The sequence below is a fragment of the Apteryx rowi genome, unplaced genomic scaffold, assembly GCF_003343035.1.
Source record: "Apteryx rowi isolate R43461 unplaced genomic scaffold, aptRow1 scaffold_796, whole genome shotgun sequence".
Taxonomy (NCBI): domain Eukaryota; kingdom Metazoa; phylum Chordata; class Aves; order Apterygiformes; family Apterygidae; genus Apteryx; species Apteryx rowi.
This window is the reverse complement of record NW_020451089.1, coordinates 53395-76606: the sequence shown is the minus strand read 5'-3', so window position 1 is coordinate 76606 and position 23212 is coordinate 53395. Positions and strand designations below refer to the sequence as shown.

General features: G+C 36.9%; 1 protein-coding gene across 1 annotated transcript in view; it reads left to right on the top strand.

Moving 5' to 3' along the window:
• The first annotated feature begins 1110 nt into the window (after positions 1-1110).
• Positions 1111-23212, top strand: part of AGPAT5 (1-acylglycerol-3-phosphate O-acyltransferase 5) — a 51610-nt gene continuing 29508 nt past the window's right edge. Inside the window, exons 1-4 of the mRNA XM_026088909.1 lie at positions 1111-1200; positions 3398-3513; positions 9357-9446; positions 18530-18620. Coding sequence (XP_025944694.1) covers positions 3418-3513; positions 9357-9446; positions 18530-18620 — 277 coding nt within the window. The 5' untranslated portion in view covers positions 1111-1200; positions 3398-3417. The remainder of the gene's footprint in view (positions 1201-3397; positions 3514-9356; positions 9447-18529; positions 18621-23212) is intronic.

Sequence of the window (23212 nt, the reverse complement as noted above, 5' to 3'; positions counted from 1 at the left end):
AAAGAGGTGCTCATAGGGACATTTGATAAGGATCAATATGAGACTTGGCATAGTAAGCAGTTTAAATCAAGATCTGAAAATTAGTTATAAATATTTTTCTGATTAAAATCTCTTCATGATTCAGACTGGGAATGTGATAATAATAAGTGGGTTCCAAGCTTCCAAGTAGCTTTTTTTTGTTCTGGTGAATTGAGTTATTTCAAAGAAGAAGGTGTGTTTAACACAGCTAACTTCTAGAAACAAGGAATAAAGCCTGTTAGTATTTGGGGAGTGGGGGGAATGCTGCCTTGAAGGTATTGATTGGGAAAACTAAGCCAAAATAGCTAAAGGAAATATTTAACATTTAGTTTTTATAGATAATTAAGATGCTGCATGGATTCTTCAGTTCACAGTGGAATGGTTTAATTCACTTTTTCATTGTACATTTGAAATAAAACCTAATTGAATTAATCCATTAAAAGCTGATTTGGATTACTGCTTCTGAATCTTTCTTTGTAATCATGCTCTCAGAAGGTTATTTCACTAGTCGACAATTACTTCATTAGGGGGAAAAATTGCAAGGTTATAAAGGGTGCTCTAACGTGATGGAGAAAGGCGTAACAAAAGCTGCTGTCAGGAAGCTGAAGACCAATTTAACAAACCTCACAAAATGCGTGCATTTCTGTTCTTGACAGTTAAAATTGTGGCAAATGGTTGAGATTCTGTTCTTGATCTAATCCAGGAAAATTTATATTTAGATTTAACTAAGCTAATAATGAGTGTCTGGCTGAAGCGTATCTTGCACATGAGATGTATAAAGTTAAATAATGTTTTTATACATGTCTCATGGTCTGTTTTAATTACATTAACATAGGGATCTTGTGAGTATAGATCTGCTTCCATGGATCCAGTTATAGGGCTCAGACAGAACAGAATGGCTTTCTTATGCCCTAATTAATTAATATTTATTGCCTTGTTGATAAGTAGATTGTATGCGTGATGCGTACTGATGTAGTGATGGAGTGTATTTCTGTTAATGGTGCTAACTTGTTGGCAGCTTTCCTGATAAATAGCTATTTACCTTATTGGGTCTCATTACTGAATAATGCAATGAATGTAAATAATAAAGTAATACTGCATTTCTTTTTTAGGTAATAATCTATGGGGATTTGCCAAAAAATAAAGAAAATGTAATATATTTATCAAATCATCAGTGTACAGGTTTGTAYTGTTTTTTCTTATACACCCTTATAGATTAAAAACCAGCTTTGACTATGGATATTTCAGCCCACTCTACAGTTACGAGCTAGGAGGGGAAATAGCTACTATGTTTTAGGTTCATCTCTGTAGTATTTATTTAATAGGAGTTTGGTTTGGGCTCTTTTTTTACCATGTTTGTAGTGAAATGCATATGAAATGCCAAAAGACTTGAAATCTCAGCTCTTTCTCTGAATGGGTAAAAGCTAAGAATGCATAAAAATCTTTTTATTGTTAATAGAAATGTAGTGCCTACAGTTGAAGTAGTAAGATGCAGTCAAAATCGTGTAATGTTTTATAATCACTTGTTTTTTAAATGTGATATTGTCTGTTTAAGACTTGTGACTGGTCAGTGAGTACATAGGCACCCAAATATGATACATCTATCGGAATCCATTCATAAAGATGTGGACCTATTTCTGTAGTGTGTCTTACCCTCAACTTTCAGAATTGCAGGCAAACTTGGCTCCTTCTGTACCAAATACAAGCTCTAAAGATCCTCTGGATTTAGTCATGACTTACCTATCTTTCCCATCTCAGTATTTAGCTAAAGTTCAGAAAAACATTTGCAATTACTTCCCCTTCTTAAATATCTGCTGTTCCTTAAATTCTGTGATTTTTACTGAAAGTCCACACCACTGAGAATCAGACCTGTGACTGGGTTGAATTTAATGTAGCAATATCTGCTGAGATTTTCGAAGGAGTAGAGGAAGAGGGATTACCTATTTTATATAATAATCTCAAATCTAAAGGCTTAATGTAGAGCATAAGTAATGTTTTTCTGTGCACTTTCTCAACTGAGTCTAGTGTAAAAAAAAAAAAACACAAAACTTGATGGTAAATGATGGCTAGGGGCTTGTACATTGAGAATATACCAACGGACCTATTGCTACAGAAGACAGTGGTGTCTCACTGTGTTAAATATTTAGCTGTGCAGTGCTGTTTTTTGGAAGGTGGGCTGATGATGCAACAAGAAGCTCAAAGCATGAATACGAACTCTCTACATTTATTTGAACCAGAAGCTGGATAGGAGGGAGAGAGAGAAAGGAAAAACTATCCACAACAAAGTTCCTGTGCTACACTCATAAAGTTAGTTGACATTACCTATAGTTAACATTGGTGGTGACTCTTAAACCAGGTAGTGTCTCTGATGTATCCCAATTAGGCTGAAGCCAGTGTTCAGGAAGACTAGGCAAATGCAGCAGCAAGGCCTATCTGGTAGGTGTAATTTCCATTTGTAGGATTTCAAAGGCACCTCTCGCTCTCCATTAACTCCACAGGGAACATTGTAATTTACCTTAAGGGAGTTTCACCAGATGCCTGAAATTAATTACACATTAGACTGCAGAAGGTCTGTCCAAAGTGAAGCAAATTAGTGGCAATCTCTGTGGACTGGCTGGTTACGTACCCAAATGAAACTTGTAATACATAAGCAAACTGGAAACCAGGCTCTGTGATATTTAACTTGTTAAAATAGGGTTAACCCCATGAGCTGTCATTCCACATTTTGGGTTATTTGAGGAAGCACTGATAGGAAAATAAATACTGAAGCACAATTTTAGCAAAATGTAAAACTTGCATGATGCATAGCTGAGTGTTAAGAATGACTGTTTCAAACATCTCTCTTGCAAAATTTCAGCAATAAAATAAAGTAAAAGTGAAACAGTATTTAAAGCTGTGTTAAAATGCTTTGGCTTTCAGAATTTACTGTATCTAGTAGACATGAGTGATGTGCACAGATATGTAAATTTAACATGCCCACCTAAAGAATAGCAATGTTGGAATCAAAGTAACTTATTTTAAAAGTTGTCCTATGGTAGAACCTTGTAATTCTCAAAACTTTTAATAGGAAATCTAGTATTGCAGTATTTAAAATTGTGACTGAATAGGAGTTATTTGTATAAAGAAGTTGGCAAAGTACGAATCAACTTGATTCAGGAAAGTTCTTTCCCTTTGTTTTTCGTTTTGCTCTTGCACGTTCTTGACAATCTGCTTGTCAGTTTACTGTGTCTCTTTCCAGCCTTTCCCTACTGAGCTTTCCATCAGATTTTTTCATTCAGAAGCCTTTAGTGATATTTGTATGTACAAAATGTGCTTTTTATTTTATCTGTGGCAGTTGAAAACTGGTTTAACTAAACATTTTGGGCTTTTGTCTTTGCAGTTGATTGGATTATTGCAGACATGTTGGCAATTAGGCAGAATGCTCTTGGCCATGTCCGGTATGTTTTGAAAGATGGGTTAAAATGGCTTCCATTGTACGGGTGGTATTTTTCACAGGTAAGTCTATTCGGTTTTTCCTTACTGTTTGTGTGTCACGTATATATAATATACTTTCCTTGCATTTATAATACATATTTTCAAGATATAGTTCTGAGATGACACTTGTTTATTTGAACATGAAAACTACTTGTTTCACTCAGTGTAACTAGATGTGTATCTTTTAGTTGAGACACTTATTAAAGAATCAGTTTATTTTTCTAAAGTAATATTTTGTATGAACAGAATGTCTATTACTAGAATTGGAACTGCAGAATCTATGTTAGAAGCCATTTCAGAATATTCTAATACTTCATTCTTTTTACAGTTCAAATGCCCCCTTAGCAGAAAGTATAACTAGACCTTTTTCCCATGTTTTTTGATCATACTGTAAACTAGGAGTAGGTTCACACTGCTCTGGTGTACTTCTTCATTTTTCAGTTAGTAGTTTTTAGCACAAAATAAAAAGAGGAAAATTGGACCTTAGTACAGTGTGCAGGAGAAGCAGCAGGATCCCAGTCTCCATGAAAGTGTTGATGGTTTTGCTTCGGACTTCAATTAAACCAGAACACTATAAACCTAAATGGGTCTAACCATATTCCTATTACTACCTTTTACTTTCTCTTCTTCCTACTTTATGGTCCTCTTGTTCCTTTCAGTATGAGAGCACAACCTGACGTGACTCAGAATTATACAATTACAGAAGAAACAGTGGGCCATGTTCTTTGCATAGATGACTTACTGAGTGGACATGATCTTTAATCCCATAATGATGGTGGAGAACAATGTAAATGACATGTATTTATTACCTCTCTAAAATCCTCCCTGAATTTGTCAAAACTATTCCTTGCTTTCTCTGAAAGCAGGACTGCTTCTATAGACAAATAATTTTAGATGGGTGAACAGAAAGTTTTTGTGAGTATTGGTATATCTTGTCAGGTGATCTGAAATGGCTTCACGGTATTTATCTCAAGATTTAAGTAGATGCTTGGTTGTTAGAGTAGAAATGGGTTAAGTTTTGGGTAACTGTTTCAAAGTGCCTGTTTGACAAGATTCTTTTCCTTTGGCTTCTGTCCTTGATTTTTACCTGTTCCCTGAACTTTGTTGTTTTCTAAAACAAAAAGACCTGCCTGCCCCCCCAACAAAATACCTTAAAAAGTTCTTCTTGTAGAATCATGGTTTGATTGAATTGGCTTTCAGTCCTATACAGGAGGATGGGGGATATTGAGAGGAATACTACACAGAGTATGATCTGAACTATATATTAATATGTAAAAGAATATGTGAAGAATAGGGAACTTATCTATTCTTACCCAAAGTAGATCCAAAGTAGAACCACAGCCCTGAGTTAGTTCCACAAATTCCCTTATGCATCATATGATAAAGAATTAACAGCCTGGCCTTGCAGTTTTGTCATTGACTAGAGCTGAACTCATTGCAGGCTTATGTCAGAAGAGGAGGCTGTACTCTCTCCCTCCACCTTGGCTGCATGTACCTCTATCTCACCACGTGCGCTCTTGCAGCCACAAGGCAAGGTAGATCAGCTGATTGCTAGGACCAGCCAAAGAGGGAAAAGGTTTGAGCGTAAGACCACTGGTGGGAAGAGTGAAGGAGACAGGACAGCCCTATTCTTGCAGTAGACCACAACTATATTGTTTGACTTTGAAACTGTACTTTAAAAATGGGATTCCAAGAAGCTAACATAAGTTAGATTATGTTTAGAGAGCTTAGGGGTGAGAGAGCTTAGTATGCTAAAGAATAGGATGTGCCTTAAAAAATGGCCTTTCCCCTCACTCAGATGTTGCCTTCTAGCTTGGAAATAGATGCCTAAATTGAATTGAGGTGCAGAGCCTTGGATGGTCTCACCTAAACTGTCCACCTCTAGGGAGTGAACTGTCTCACTGTTTTATTTAAAACCATAGGTGGTGGCTGTGGTTCCTGCTTCTGTACAATATGGAAGTGGTTAGAGTGTTCTCCAAGATACTGAGAGATCCAGGTTCAATGTTGCTTTCAGCCTGAGGGTTGAAAATGTTTGCCATCTTCCGGGAGAGTGCCCTAACCAGCAGGCTGTAAAGCTAGGCTGGAGTGTGGGCGCTTGCCATCCTTTCTTCTGAAACCACAGTGTTATCTCCTGGATTTCGAAAGGGAATATGCCCTAGAGAAAATGAGAAAACCACTGGTGGCCTCTTTGTTTCTTGGTGGGGGTTTGCTCTCCCAGTCCCCTAAATAAGTACAGAGTGCAAACCCTGGCCTACCTCAGTGAGGGTGTCCACTGGGGGGCAATGAACTTTTCTGTTGTCTAATACTTTCCCCACTAATGACTCTGGTTCTCTGTTTGTCTTCTGCAAAAGAGAAAGTGACCAGTCTGATGCATGGAAGTAATCTTGCTGTTTTTCCTTGCCTGTAGTCACTAAATTGGTGGTACTTTAAGTCTTCTTTAATTAAAATACAGAGAGGATATCTATTCCATCCGCTATCGCTAGGTGTCCAAAAATTTTTTTTTCAAGATTTTGGAAAATTACTATTGCTATCTGGAATATCCGGTGCTCGGTTTCCTGCCTGCTAAATTGACTGTTGAAAGAAGGTTCCTGTGGAAATTAATCTGAATGTAGGCTATGTTCTTAAACAAAACACATTTATTAAATAAAACCTGTTCAGCTTTGGATTCCTCAAAATATAATACTACTATAGGAAGTAGTGGGAAATAAATATGAAAACAAATAAATGAATATATAAATACATATACATGTTTATGAATAATTCAGTGACACAAATGAAAGGCAGCTTACTGACAATGGTGATGTGTATGTGCTTAAATTACTGAGACGGGATGCAGCAGGAGTGTAGCGCAAGCTAATAGGTATTTTTATTGTTTTTATCACACCAAACAGTGCAAAAACATAAAACACTTCCTGCCCTTCCTGTTGATGTTCTGTCAGTGATGTCACTTACACTCCACTAAAAGTTTCCAGTGCCGCGTAATTACGGCATGCTCACGGAATTCATATTCCCTACCTCAGGTAAACATCCTGTTTGGAAGTAAATGCAGTCTGGATGTCCAGGAGAGCGAAATTCAGGCACAAAGGAAGTATATTTGTAAACATAATCCATTGTTGACTAAGAGAGAGGCTTTTAAAGTACAGGGGAAAAAAATTAAAACCTTAGAAACAGTACTTCCAGAAATCTGTTTTGAAAAGCATTCATGTATTTGATCTCTTACTGAAAAGGAAATGCAGTACAAATTGGGGAATTTGAGCTATATACAGTTGCATAGCTAACAAATTTTTCTTTGGAAGCAGCTATCTAATGGTAAAAAGGAAAAGAGCCACTTAAATTAACCTGTTATGCTCCAGGTTTGTTTTATTAGCCAAAAATACTTCTCTTCATAAAACTGGCTGTATTATTTTTGGGTGGATCTGACTTTTTTTTTGCCCTATCTTTCTCCACCAAAATGCCACTAGCTCCTATTCATCTTATACCACCTGGTGAGGCTGGGACGTAATTTTGGAAAATATTTTTGATATCCCAAACTTTGCTTAACTTTTTAATGTAGAAAGTATATCTTTGTCTTTTCAGTTATTCAGCTTCAGCTTCTGTACCCTTTTGGTTGTCACTGAATTTTAGCCAATTATTTAGCTAATGTGGCATCTTTCTTCTCTTTAGCTTTGCATTCCTGTGCATTTCGGGAGCTGACATATGTGTTTGGTTTTTATGCAGTAACTGGTGATCTTATAATATGCAGTTTGTCTGTTCTTGTGTTAAGTGTCTGTTTTCCTATTTACTTGGGAAGTACAGGCCTGTTTCTAAGCATAAAAAAGGTTGAGGTGGGGACACCAAAACTGTCTGTGGTGTTATGGTGTCCCAGGTAAACTGTATGACAGTAACTGGGATTCCCCCATGTTCACAGATGAAAAAAGGAAAGGGTAGTTCAGCACGTTCCCAGTTTACTGCAGCCGTTTAGTAATTTGATAAATAAGGGATGACTGAATTCAAAGCTTGGCCTAGTTGCATGCACACAAAATGATGGCTTACAAATTATATCAAAGTCTTGTATAGAAGATCTATTATTTTCCATACCAAACTAAGTCTGGACTTCCTGTAGGCAGTTGTGATGAGTGTCGCTTTGCAGAGTAAAATTTCTACTTCCCTTTAATGGTGTCAGATCTTAAAAACAGCCTTACATGTGAAGTGTGTAGATAATGTGCAGCTGTTTGCTGCACAGTTGTTGCAAGCTTTTTCTGCTCATGCCATCATTTACCCAGGACCAGTAAACACATGGGAGATGGTGCTGATATGATGCTCCAGCCTGCAAAGGCCAAGCTAGATGGATTGGGGAATTCTGTTCTCCATTTATTTTTCATCCTCGCCAGTCATAACAGCCCAGCTGAGCACTGCAGCTGGCTACTTCACCTTAGAAGAGAATCACAGACCATGATGTTAAGAGAGGATATTTAATGTGAAGTTAATGCACCATTGACTTCCTGTTCCTTTTCACTGCAGCTTTTGGAGAACAACTTACAAGTTATGTCAAATACCATTAGTTAAGCGTCTGCACGGCCATCTTTCCACACAGTAAAAAGGACAGGGTGAAAGAATAGTACGTAGCTCCTTTTTCATCTGCCTTCTTCTAACTGTGAAACTTTGTTCCTGTCCACACCATGCGAATGAGGTACTATCTCCCCTAACACACACATGCACACACCACAACACCCATGTTTCTATAACGTACTGCATCTTTTTCTAAGATAAGACTGAGGTTCAGCTCTTAGTAGTTTTAGTCTTATTGTCAGCTTTCTGTTAAGAGCATATAAAACCACAAATGGACAGAAATTATCTGACAAAACCTAATGCTAACAGTCAGGGCAGAGGGGCAGAAAAGAGTATTACTGGAAATAAGTTAGGGAATCCCTGAAAACGAGGTCCCTTAAAAATGAAATTCTGTTATTTGGAAGCTATGTTCTTTTCTTCTTTACTGTTTTCAGAATTCATTGTGTCAGTAGTTCATCTTGTTCATCAACGTGTTTGTTTATCCCATTGTAAGTACACTGCGGATGAAACAGTGATGGAAGAAAGATATATGATGAGGCAAATTTTATTTCTTTATAATCTTCTTCCTCTGTGTGTACTTTGCCATAGTGCTTTTGCTGAAATTTTTGTGATTAGATTGTGTGGAGCAATGTATAAAATGAATCTTTCCAGAAAATGGTCCAGTTTTTATAGTGTTTTTCAGCAGAAGTAGCTTATGAGATCTTTTACCTTCTAAAGGGTTTGCATTTCTGTATCTCGGTATTAAACATTTGATTCTTTAAAAAAGTGTATGAAATTGTTTGCATGACCTGTGCTAGTTACTTTTGTGCTACTCATAAGGTTTGTATGTACATGTGCAGTACATGTAATTCCAGTATTTGCATTAGTCACTACTTAAGAATGGGCACATAAAATTGAAAATGTTGAGCTGTAAAAACTTGTATGTGGGTAACTTCACTGGTGTGGATTCTCTTGATCTACAAGTGGTGCGAGGGAGAAGCTAAGCTGTGTTTGTCTGTGTTTTCAGGAATACATCCCTGGGATTAGTTCCAATGCTGACCTACAGTTAATTATTTAACACCTTTAAACAAGACACTCAGATGTCTTCTGATATTTTTTTTGTAGATATGATCTTTATATAAACAGATCTTGTGAACTTATGCACATGCAGATGTAAAATTAGTTTTAAGTGTTTTCATCCTGGGATAAAATGTCTTGTAGGACATGAGTCATAAACGTGTCTTGTCACTGTAGTCTTGTTTGTTCTTTTATCAAATATTCTGTGTTTAAAATATTTAAATATTTATCTTTTTTTTTTCTTGTTTGTTTTTTGTTAGCATGGGGGAGTCTATGTAAAAAGAAGTGCCAAATTCAATGAAAAAGAAATGAGAGAGAAGTTGCGGGCCCAGGTGAAAACTGAGACTCCGGTAAGATTATACATTTCTTTTACCCCCCCCCCTTCATTTCATTGAGCTTTTTAATGGCAGAGGCTTATTTGGATAAATGAACTGTGCCTGATATCTGCAAACTACAAGACAGCAATCGTGGATTTTGTTTTCTTTCTGTATTTTTGCAGTTATTTTTTATAATTAGAATATCTTTAATTAAAAACTGCTAGAATTTTGACTAGTCTTTTTTATGAATAATATGAACTTCTTTATTCTGTCTGTAGAGGGCAGGGGCATCTGGACTAAATCTTAGAACATGAGTTATAGTAATGTCCTTGAGCAACCAATTTCAGTGTTCCTTGTGTTTCAAGGTACAATATTTTGACTACTGTAATAATGCTTGTCGGAGATTGTTATTTTTGTGAGAAGTCTTCCAAAAGTCCAGATCCATTCTTACAAAATGTTAATTAGTCATCCCAAAGATCAGTCATTTTAATGAAAGTGACATCTTAGAACTGAGTAACATTGTCTGCTACTCTTGAAGAAAAAAAAAATCCAACTCTTGATAATTTTCTATTTGAAGAATGACTGTTAGTGCCAAGTGACTTTTCTCATGACTCCCTGTATGGTTTGTGGCTCAGTGGTTAAAATCACTATGCCTCACTTCCATTACTTGCTGTGCATTAAAATGTTTTCTGCCTTTTTGGCTTGACTTGTGAAAACCAACGCAGTAACCCTTGATATAGAACTGTTACGCTTTTACTTAGTTTGAAATGATGTGATTAGGACTCACCATTCCACCTACTAATAGTAGCACACCTCTTTAAAGCTGAAGCCTGGGTTAATGGAATATATAGGTTGTTTTGACCTTCATAATACTCTTCTTTAAGTGTGTGTGTGTGTGTGTTCAAAAAATGAACTGGCCTTTTTTGGATGATTGATGTATACACATACATAGGTGCATGGTTGTGACACTTACTGGAAAGCCATAAATCAGTAAATCATCCCTCTTAAGACAGTACTCAAATTCATTCTGTCTTGAACTGAGATTTAGTATGGACAGGTTATTACATTATTATTATTATTATTATTAATTTGTTAAGATAAACAGTAAGTGTATCTATTTCCTGTTTTTAAAGTATCAGCTATGATGGCCAAAAATACATTATAACAACTAAATTTTTGCTATGAATTTTTGGCTGACATGAAATGACATTATGCTGCAGAATTCCACTTGTCCTGTGGGGCAACTCTCTCTGATATGCTAGTAAATAATGTTCATTGCTGTTAGCATGGGAGAAAGCAGATCAGTCAAATTTTGGCTGCTGYTATTTCCATGGCCTATAAGGATGTCTTAATTCTGTATTATTGTCTGCATATGTGCATTTTGGGTTTTTTGTGCCAAATTCTGTCTTCATTGGTATGCACAAAATGTATTCTTCATTAGATTATACCTCTGTTGCCTTGCACTCTATATTTAATAAATACTTTTGAAATACTTGGTGTCTTATAAATATTTCAGCTAGTGGAAAATASTAGTTTGGGGCACAACATTGTTTAACCATTTTTATATATTTTTAGCATTAGAGTAATATTGTACTTACTATACATTGTATCTTCATGAAGCTCTCTTAAAAGGTCTGTCATTTCTTTGATTTGTGTGTGCAATTTGGTATTGGTTTTTCCTATCAGTATACAACAGTACATTACCTTGGGCTATGTTAGTTTGGGAACGTCTCCCTGGGAAGTTATCTAAATAACTTTTATTGTAGAATTTGTTGACGGTTGCTTGGCTTATAAGAAGCTTAGGTGTATCTAGACGTGTCCATCTAATAATATCCACAGTGAGAAAGCGGCTATATTCGATAATGATAACTTGTCCTTGCATTACCAAGGAGAGCCATTTTATCCAGGATGTGAAAGGGTTGCATTACATTGTTATTTTCTCTGTGTAAGTGCCAAAGATTCTACTTTCTGTAAAATATGCAGCATAATTCAGTAAGCAAAGATGCAAACTGCAGGATGTGTGAAAGCATGTATTTGAAGCCATCTCCCTGTTTTTCTAAGCTAAAGCTTGCTAAATGAAGCTGTCAGAAGGTTTTTGTCTTAAGCATTTTAAAATGCAAGTCACTAAAATCTGAGTCTTGGTCTCAGTCTTTCTTTGCTAATGCTGGGAGTGGAGCTGAATTTATTCCGCCATTTAAATTAAACACCTTAAGATCCTTTTGAGAAATACAGAAGAGTCTGGTACTTCTGATATGCTTTAAAAAGTGCTGCAGAACCAGTCATGAGCTATGAAAGGTATCATCACTAGCTGATTGCTTTATTGAAATAACTATTAAATAGTGTAGAACCGTGGTAGTAGGCTGCAATAATTTAAAGTTACAAAAGCGGGCTTAGGAAAAACTAAGTTGACAATACAGCCTCTATGTAGGATCGCCCATGCTCCAGGTAGGCTGCTGCCTTGTGCAGCTGCCCATTTACTCTGTGGGGACAGTCACGCAGCATTTGATCTGGCGCTACAGTGGTTTCCCAACTTCTGCTCGCTCTGAAGCTGCTKCTGAGAAGTACTCAGTTCAGGGTGGTGGCACTGGATTTAAAGCCCTACGTAACACTGTCTTCCTAAGCAGTTGCTCCCCCTGCAGAGCGCTGGTAAGTTGCTGTGGTTAGCGTGGGTGAGAGTACCTGGGCAGCGTGTCTTCCTGCCTAAACCTGCTGGTTTCTCACTAACCAAAGAGGCAGTTTATGATTGGGTTTGGTTTTCTGGCTTCCCTCTCTTCTCCCCACCCAGTACTCACCCCAAAGCACTTTTTTTTTTTTCTTTTTTTTCTTTAATTCATGGTTTGGCATTGATCATGATAATAAGATTCTTGGTTCGAACTCTGCATTAAATCAGCGTGTTCTATAGAAACCTCTGAATTTTTTTTTAGTGCAGTTGTAGGAGCATGTGCCCAGAAACACATCTAATTCTGCGTCTGTTCGAAAACCTGCAAATAAGTGTTTCCACTTTTGCTTCAGTACTATAAATTTACTCAGCAGGCTAATGCATATTTTAAGACCAATTGGAATATAAGGGAAGGTTTAAGCTTAAAGCATTTGTTTAAAACTACATTCACTGTGTGTTCTGCTTTTCATGATGGATTTTTAAATCTGATTCATAGATTAAATAAATCCAGAAGGGGTTTTTGTTTTGTTTTGCTTCTAGAATCTTCCTTCTCCTTCCACTTCAGGTGTGTGTGTATTCAAAACCCATACCAAATGAATATGGGATCACTTTGGTGAGTTTGTGTTTTGGTGTAATTTGGCTCTCCGGAAGTCCTGTGGTGTCACAACTGTGCACCGAAACCGAATCTGCTTCCGAGACAGTTGCTGCTGTTTTCTTCTTATTATCTTGGGTTGCAGGATAGAAGTGAACTAAGTACAAGTGATGTAAAAATGGAAGTATGCTGTTTTAAATCTTTCAGTCAAACCGTATAGGGAGAGACACTTAAGTTTACAAAACTAAAATAAAGTTGTCAAAGTCTGTTTACCAAGACAAATGTTTATATCTGCTGGGGTAAAAGACACAGACCATTGAGTTGTCATTTGAGGGGAGACTAAACTTTCCATAATTTATCTGAGAATTGTTTAAATACAGATGCTGTAAATGCCCTTTAACCTGCCTTTACTACTGAGAGAAGTGTGATAACTTGTGTCCTTAATGCATTATTCATGAAGAAGCTTTGCAGTTCTCTAATTTAATGTGACATTCATAAGCAGTCATAATGCTTTTAAACTGAAGACGCTTTAATCAGTAAGGCAAGTACACCCTAAGCTCATCGACACAAGAATAAATTGCTGTAGGCTTCATTTGGAAATAACTAATTTACTACTCTGGAATTTCTATTAAAATTAATGCACTGGCTGGTGCAGTTCCGAATGGGCCTTTTCTCGGAATAGGGAGCAGCTACGATTGGCTGGTGGCTCTGTGTACGTGGTGGAGTTTTTTCTTCTTCTGTTTAATCTAGTGCTAGAGAAAAGTTTGCCTTTCAGCTGCTAAGGAGAGAATTGTATGCCGATAGAGAGATGGAAGGGAATCTGTGTTAAGGGTCATTTTGTTATTTACAGTTTCGCTGCACATACAGTTTAAACAAAAGAATCCAAATGATTAATATTCAGTCTGTCTGGAGCCATCCCTTTTGCCATTAAGAAACCTAAGGCTTATAGAAAGGCAGAACCAGAGCCTCTAATTCGAGTTAGTGTAACAAGCTCTTTATCTATTTAACTGCCACATGTCACTTGGTCCCCCCCCCCCCMAATGAGAAGTAAATTAGAGGTTGAAGACAAACAGGAAAACAAGGCTGCATCTTGGCCTCTTCAGCTCAATGTAGAACCAGATGTGGGCTCAGGTGTGCCTGGCACTGTGTTGGGACAGTGCTTTGCATGGCACTGCCTTCTAGCCTTGCTTTAGGACTTCTACCTGACTGCGTTAAAAAGCCCCTTTTCTGTCCTGCTGGTTACGATTGTGGCACCTTCCCAGCCATGGTGTGGCAGCAGGCCATCTCTTAGACCTGCGCAATGTTCTGGTGGTAGGCTGAAAGCCTGCTGCTCCTGTATCTTCTTAGTGGAATTGGAGCTTTTGAACTACTAAATTTTCCATTTCTTTCTTGAAATTATTTCTCAAATCACCATCTAACTATACACTCAAATGGCTCATTACTGAGCCTTTCTAATTGGCAATACTTAATTGAAACGATGTGATTTTGTTTATATAAAATCTGATTGTCTGATTGTCTCATCTTATGTCTTGTTGTAACAGCAGAGACTGTCACACAATTTGAAGGACACTTTTGTGTTAACATTGTTTTAATGTAGGCCCTAACAAGATAAGTGTGTTTCTCAATGTAACAATATAACAAGGAGGCACTGATATACTCAATCTCCTGGTTTTATAAAGAAAATTAACTCTCCTGAACTGCAAACTGTTCAGTTTGTTAACTGAAAATACAACTTGTATTTCTCTTTATCATGGATCAACAGTAGGAAATCTGCATGCTGAGATGTGGGGTTAACCCAGTATAGCCAATATTGAGATGCCTACTATATGTTTTGCTTCTGTGGTTCATTCACTAACAGAATAAATCTTGGTTATACCAAGCAAAGTGAATCAGACACCAGAAACATGAAGAGGACAGATATATTAATACAACTGCTGTAAGACTTAATCTAATTAGTTTGTCATGGAGTCACTAATTTGCAAATTCCTGACAAGTTCTCTATAAATCCTGTATGTCCGTGCTTGCTTTCCTCATATCACCTCTTGTAATTTGTTCAAATTAAGTCAGATGTGCCTTCCCATCCCCATATCTTTTTCAATTATTGATCTGGGTGTTAATGCTTCTCATTCAACTCTCCAGAAGCACATCTTTTAGGCAGTGGTCTAAATTGATTCAGATTTGAATTTGTCTACTTCTCAGGATGTGATAATGAAAATAATAGTAAAATTAAGCAAATATATTGTTTAATATGATTTTGAATTCTGTAAATAGAAGTATTTTGCTGTTTCCCCAGTCACCCACCTAGGAACAGTATCCAGTAAATACGGGATATCTTTAGTCAGTAGTTACCACTTCCTGATGCCCTATGTTCTTTTACAGAATGGCAGCTACTTTATCCTGGGACGCCTTCCAAAGCCCTGTCCTCAGTCAGGTTTTCTCTTTATGGCCTCTTCTTGCTGCTTGTTTATGGTATCTGGGCTGGCTTTGTTCTGGAGTCCAGGGACGCCTTGTGTTGCTTCATGCCCCTTTTCCCTACCATAAACAGAGGAACTCCCTGTTCTGCCTCAAGGGCTTCCTAAGCTGCCCTACTCTCCACTCTGTAAGCACTGCCCCTCTCTGTACTATTGCTATTTCTTTTTGCCTGGGAGACCTTGACAACACTGGGGAAATGAATGGAGCTATTCTCTATGGGTGACAACAGTTATCATCCATTTGTTTAATCCGTATATTAAGTGGTAATTTTACACTGCGGAATCTGCGTGTAACCCCTGCCATTTTTTATTTTTCTGGCTCTGACCAAAATCAGTAAGATTCTACTGTCTGATTCCTAATCCACTCCTTCAAGTTTTAGAATTGATCAGAAATAGTGTATTGACATTTATCTGTTACACAGAAACTGGCATGAAAGTGCCAATTAGTTGAACATAGGGACCTATTCTGTTTTGGTTAAAATTGGTATATCACTGAGTCAGTGGTAATGAAGAATTTTGTATGTTGTTTTGAATGTGAACACTGTATTTGCAATCACTGTGAGAATGCTTATAGCTTCTACATGGCTAATTACATGGCCCTAAATGAAAGATTCTGTTAGCAAAAATTGCCTTAGCTACAGCTAGTCTTTATAGGCAATTAAAATGTTTCTACAGTTCAGCAATTCATAATCCAAGTTCAGGGAAGCTTATTTAGTAATTAAAATCTTAAAGATTTATAGTTCTTACAATCTTTTGGAAATGATGCTTAAGGATTTAACTTCTGCTGCCCATGTCAGGAGATGAGAATAGCCAGTCATGCAAATAGATTTGGTAGGCTGAATTGCACTGGCAGAATATTTTTGTCTTGGGCAGGACTGTCCATGAGTATAAGTAGGACATCTTTACCTGAGTAAAATTCAGGAATGTAAATAGAATGTAAATTCAGGAATGTAAATAGGAGCCATAATAAGCGGCATATTAGGTTTGTATACACTTCATGTAAAGCAAGGACTGCTTCTCCATCTTGTTAGTATGCTTTTAATTAAGAAATATTCAGATTTTGGTCAACAAACTTGTTCAGCTGCTGGAGTTTGAGGTTTACAAGAATAATTAAAATATAATTTGTACCCCTGCTTTATTTTACTCATCCAGGACAGGAGTAAGTAGATACTGTGCTCTTTTGTGTAATCAGCTTCCAGTGACTGATTATCTGCTTTGAAGGGGAAAGGATGGTAATGTTGTTGAATGTTTTTAACTCCTGATCTCTGTATCAAGAATGATTTTCCTGTCCTGTATGCTCCACTGTCACGCTTAACAATTATAGTCACTATAATACCCTTTGGAGCTGAGCATTCATTCTTTAGTGATGGGGAAAAGTATCTTCATCTTGGACTACCATTTTAGAGAACTGATCCAAATTACATGGTTTCAATATCAGCACATTTATGAAAAAAATGTATCTGGGATTGAATATTGTGCCTTTTTCAGCTAACTCTGAATATTTCTATTTAGTCACTTAAATATCTCAACTGTGGACTTCATAGATGAAATGTGTGTGTGACTAGGTGAAAGTGTGTACTGCAACTGAGTCTAAGTTATGCTTATGCTACTGTCTTGTTAAAAAAAAGTAAGCCCCTTGCCTCTTCAATGCAAATTCCACTGATTTCCCCCCCCCCCCAAATCTATATATGTCTTAGTTTTCTGCTGGTCCTTGAAAATCCACCATCAGTTGGACTTCGCCTACTTCTCGGTCTCTGCATGGTCTTYCTCCTCAAACATGCACTACATGTACAGCCTTTCCTGTAGCTCCATTCTGAATGTCTTGTGGTTTGTCTGTTTGTTCAGCTCTAACGACACTGACACTGTTTTTGCTATTCTCAATCTTTTTCTTTTCCCCTTGGACAGATTCTAGGCTGCTTACTCAGTTTTCCTTGTTCTTGATCTCTCTGCTGATGATTTTGACACTATCAGTCCCACATTCTTAAGATCCTTGCTGGCTTCTCCAGTTGGCTTATTTCCTAGATTACTCTCCTCTGCATTTTAGCGTATCTTCCAGTCTTCCCCACTATGTGATGATTCTGGGGAGTTCAGCTGTTGGATCCTGTCTTTATGCTTTAAACCCTTCTCTGGCTGTTCTGCAATCAGCAAGTGCAGATACCAGCATGTGTTGCCAGAAGCACAAAGTTATATTTCTGTGTCTTTCTTCTGAGCTTTTATTTTAGTTTGCATCATGGATGTGTCCTCCCACTTGTCAGCATCTTCCTGTACTCACTGATAATCTTCCTTGGACTGTCTTGTAAATCCACTATCTTTTTTACTTTCAAATATTTCTTGAGACTCATTTCTGCAAAGATAAAAAAGAAATAGTCTAAGCACAGCAGGCATGATTTAACTATGAATGTCAATTCATGTTCAACTCCATGCTTGTTAGTGTTTGTGGCAATAGCTTTTTCTGCTGCAGGTGAGACCCTAGTATGAAATTTTCACTGCATAAGTAGTGTTTTTATCAACTTTATATGTAGAAGATTATGTAAGATTAAAAAAAAATGAGGAAGGAAACCTCTGTTCTGTTTCAGAAGCAAGCTGAAAATTAATCAAATATGACTCCTTCTATTTGAGTACATCATTTTACACTCAGTTATGCAAATATGCCTATACTTAGGCAAACAGTGCATGTGTAATGATTTGAGAATCCGTAAATACAATTGTTGCTGAATAGGTAAGCAAACTAATTTACCTGCAAAATCTAACCCCACATATACAGATGCTTAAAGAAATGTGACTTTAAAGTTCAAATTGTGCTAAACTATCAGTTTACATTCATAATATATTTAACATCTAATACAGTGAGATACATAAAAATGTCTGGGACATAAGATAGCTGATCTCAATTAATAGTATTTCTGATTATGAATGGGATTTCAGTATAACAAAAGATAAGACGCAAGACAGATATTAAAGCAAAAAACGTAGAGTTTAGGTCCTCCATGACATGTCAAGGGGAAGAAGCTTTTGACTTGAATATTAATTGGAGGTCTTCAATTATTAGGTTGTCTCTTTAAAATCTCCTCTTATCCCACTTAACAAAAGCAATACTGTTGTTCATATCAGATGCTTCTGACTTCTTATTTTTTGTTGTTGTGTGCTATTTACCTTCATAAATCACCTAGTTAAATTTCTGTGGGGGACAGATAACAGAAAATTATTTTGAACCCTAAACAGTAAGTTTCTTGCAGCTAAGAAATTTTTAGCTCAAGTATTCTGATTTTCTTTGGAGCCTCACAGCAATAGGCAGTGTGAAATAAATACCATGGACCTTTCAAGTAATGTTAACTTCTGTAAAAGGAATCAACTACATTTATTCTAAGAACTTGTATCTGTTTTTATCCCACAGATGTATTTAGTGATTTTTCCAGAGGGGACTCGTTACAATCCAGAAATACCAAAAGTCATTGCAGATAGTCAGTCATTTGCTGAAAAGGAAGGTAAGCAAAAAAGCTTTTGAAATCATTCTTTTGTTAGAGTGTTAACATATGTTATACAAAATTATTGGTTATGTGATACGAAGATGATATCACCTTGACTGGACTCTTAAGCCTGTCCATTTCATACTTAACACTTTAGAAAGCCAGTGTTACTCTTAATAATCCCTCCTTTCTCTTTTTTTCAGATAGAGCTAGCTTATATACAGACATTTCATGTATTTCACATTGTACAAGAGTATTAATTTTCAAGGAAGTTCCCTTCAGTTTCTATCTATATTTATGTATTTATGGAGTCTTCTTTTCCTACTCCTTCTGGGGCATAGAAATTGCCTACACTGGATCAGGCCACTAATCTACCTAAATTCRTGTTATAACTGCAGTTACAGTTGCTACTTGTTATAAAAGATATTTTACAGCGGGAATGTTATGCCTTAAAAACAATCTTCCATTTCCAATTATTATTTACTACGGTACTACCATGACGTTTTGGTTTTGTTCCTCTTTCACCTTCTATTCTCACCACTCCTTTGTTGAACTTTGTTGTGGAGTTGCTCTAATGAAGACTCGGACTGTCTATATCACCTTAGATGGAATTATTTCAATTTTGGAATGGCTTACAGAAAACCTGAGGGTCTAAAGTTTTTTTTTCATTTTTCTCACATCATATACACAAAACATTTAGACTTCTTGCTTCAACAATTCAGTGAGCATGTTTCCTGGTTTTGTTTTTTCCTGTTGACCAAAAGTGAAATAATTCATTCTGAAGGTAAACAAAGAATAACAAATGGGTCTGGTAAATTCATTTCTGTGACACACTGAAATGAATTCAGAAGTCTGTGAATCAGCCTGTTGATATCGTCAAGCTATTAAGTGTATTGTTAGTTTTTGTCCAAAAGGATATATGCTTTTCTTCTCCTTGGGAAGAATGGAATTTGTGTGCGTGTGTGTGTGCGCGAGGGAACTTAAGTCATAATGTATTCATCACTTCAGTTTCCTGTCGGAAATGAAAGTCAAATGTTTCATTTAGGTTGGCGGTTCTTTGAGAGTTCAGAGCGGGTGTTTGGGATTTTATTTTTTTCCTCTCCCCTCTTTTGTAGGGAGAGGGAAGGGCTCTCTTTGGCATTTTGTTATTATTTTAATAAGCCTCTTAATTATATCTCTATAGTCTGTAAAACAGCAAACACTGCTTTGTGCTTTTAAAGGACTTGTTCATTTCTTCTAGTTCTTTCTCAGGTGTTGGTGTGTATAAATCTAAGGGTCACTCCTTTTAAAAACTTTCAGTACAAATATTTATTAAATGGAAAGCATCTTTTATCCTAGTGTAGAATCCTTGTGATGTCTTTTCGCATTGCCTTTTTTTTTTTTTTTCTTCTCTCACAAAGATTTGTCTCTCCAACATTTAGTATGGAGAGAATGGGAAGTGGACCCTGTACGAGCAAGTTAATGGTAAGATTCATTCAGCAGTCTGTACTGGCAAGTTAATGGAAAAATTCATATTCACTTGAATTAGAGCATCTCTCACATAAACATAGCAGTGAAGCAGGGATGGCCAGCCTGCCTGGCACTGAAAACCGCATACCAAAATACTCTGTCGGCCAAGAGCCACAAGGCACATACCGTATACTTCAGGAAGCTGAGGATAGGAAACTCCAAGAGTGGCCGCCAGCAGGAGATGATGACAGCTCCCCAGAGTCCCCCCACTCCACTGCACAGCTTTGCTGGCTTAGGCTTGCAGCTTTCATCCAGCAGCCCCAGTGCCACCGCGGTCCCAGCAACTGGCCACATGCTTGTGCTCCAGCACGGGAGCCACATTTGAACTTCTCGCCAGTCAGTCGCATATAGATTGAGTGCTGGCTGTGCTTCTTTTAAGKGTACTAGGGTTGTTATGTAGTTCTGCAGAACTGAACTAAAAATGTGCAATTGCGTCATTGTCCAGAAGATCCTCTGACTTCTTATGGTTTTATGAAAGGTAGTAATGCCTCATACTTGCAGTCAGGGAAATAGGGGCATATTGTAACTTAATGTCTAAAATTGGTACTTCATTCATCTTGGGCAAGTAAAGAGGTCTGATGATTTAGTCTTGTCTTCTTAGTATAACTGATACCAGAGCATTAATTAAATAAACCTATCTGTCCATGCATAGGAAGAAAGGATACCAGACATCAAAAGAGCTTAAAGATGACTGAGGTCCTCCTTGCAAGAGAGGCACCTTTTTTTGTTATTGAAAATATTTCATGTTACAGTTTGTTCTGCTATAGGACTTGGGTTCTACATAAGATCTTATCTCCTAGCAAGACTAGACAGATTTCCTTTTCTGAAACACAGGCAAATCAAACACGCAAAGTGGATCCAATTTGGGTATGAAGAAGTTGAGACTGAAGGCTATAAACCATGGAGAAACTTCTAGGGAAGGAATAGGGCTATATGCTTTCTCACTATTTTTAGAAAGGGATAAAGGATACTGCACAGTGAAAAATGAGTTTCATGAACTGGACTTGAATATTTGTCATCCCAGCCAAGTTCTAGGTTGAGTGTACTGCCAGTTCTTTGTTAGGAGCATTAATGTTCCTGGTTTTCTTGTTGGAGACTGGCATACGCAGAGTAGACTTCACTGCTACTAAATTTGACACAGCAAAACTGTATTCTAATTCATTTGAACACTATTGTAAGTTCTGTCTGTTGTAGTCAGTGGGATACAAAAACTTACCTACCTCCGGGGAAACTGAGAACATTGTCTCATGTCTCACGATGCTAGTACTCTCAGAAACTGAAAATTATTTATTTTACATTTTACAAGTGGCAGAAAATTCCAATCTACCTCTCGGGCTTTTAGCCAGAATGGAACAGGCAACATTTCAATTTCAAAATACATTGTTTGATTGCATTAGGAAAAGAAAAACATGCATCCAAAAGTTCAAAAACAAAAGCAAAAATTACCTCTCTAAAATTGTTTGGTTATTTATGGTAGGATCAATGCAGCAGCCATTCATAGAAAAAGTAAAATTTTGGAGAGTTGATAAAATTATTCCAATATTTATCTGTGTTGGCCAGAATTGTAGTTGTTYGCTGGAATTTCATAGCCACAGCAAACCACGTAAGCAGTGTTACCGGAATGTCAGATGCAGACATCTATCTGGTCTTCACGTTTCTGTCAGAGGTGGATAAAACACCCCACCTCCAAGCCAAAGGGGGTACGTGCCACGTAGCTGGATTTGAACCATTACTCCCTGTTGTCCTTTCCTGATGGCGAGTACGTGGCTCTGTGAGATGAGTTCATCAGTTGCTCCCAGACCTGTGTCTTCTGTGGATTTCATGCTGATTGTTACTTGTGTTCCTAATGTGACATCTTTTGAGATTCTGATAATCAAGGGAAATATCTTTCTCTCTCCTTCTGTATTCAAGGTCTAGGAATGGGAAGATATGTGTTTTGCCCCATGTCTCCTGAGTTCACCCTGTGCTTTTGCCTTTCAACTGCTTCTATTCAAGTACATAGTCAGTGATCTTACATTAGAATTTGCTTTAGTTTTCCACTATAAGGGAGTGGTCAGCTAACATGATTGTTGTCTTCAAAATGTGGTGCAGTCATTCAGTTGACTTAGATAATAGAGCAGAGCCTAAAAAGGGCCACCTATATTTTAGACATCTTAAAAGTGCAGTGATTCTTCCACGCTAGTAAGTGGGCTTGAGCTGTTGAGTCTGCAGAATTATAGTATGTAGGTGGCACTCATGTTTTCACAAGGATTTAACTTTAATCTTTTCATAATGTTAGAAGTGGTAATTTTTATTTATTTATAACAAACTGTACATCTTCTAAGGCATATTATTGGTACTGGACTGTAGAATAAAATTTCTATAAAGCCCACAAAAATACATAATTTTTTTGGTATCAGCTTTTAGTGTAAAATTTGTTTTATTTATGTCTTTCCAAAATATATATGTACAGATTTCTGATCGTTTTCTAGGGATTAGGCCTGCATCCTGTAGACCTAGACCTGTAGACCTGTTTCAAACAACCACAAATTTCTTAGGTTTAGTATATTATGATCTTTTAGCCAAATTCTGTCATCCACATGGCAAAGATTAGAAAATAAACAAGAAAATCCAACACTTTCCTACTCCTAATGTTATTAACTTTTGAAAAGTTAAAGAGAACATGATAAAAAGTTTGTTAAATATAACTTGGCTTGCTGTTGTTGAACACAGACAAAACAATCTTCCCCAGTGAAAGGCATCTAATGGAATTTTATATTTTTGTTTGATTTCTGACATAGGTCGTTTAATCAAGCAAATATTTCAGGTATTCATTTATTATCTTTTTTGCTTTTAGGCAGAAAAGTTGCAAATGTAAATGTTTTCTAATTCAAAGTTTATCTTGAATAGTATCATGCTTTCTACTAAGATGTTTGTGTGTGCAGGATATGCTTATCTCAAAATTGCTTTTACAGGTCATGTAAAAAAGTGGTATTTCAACTGAGCTAATTGAAAATGTTTCCCTTTTAGATCTTGGCACTAGTTTTAGATTGTATTTTAAACCAATCTGAAGTATCTAATATCAAGAAATGTTTATTTGGAACTGTCTCTCAAAAATAGCT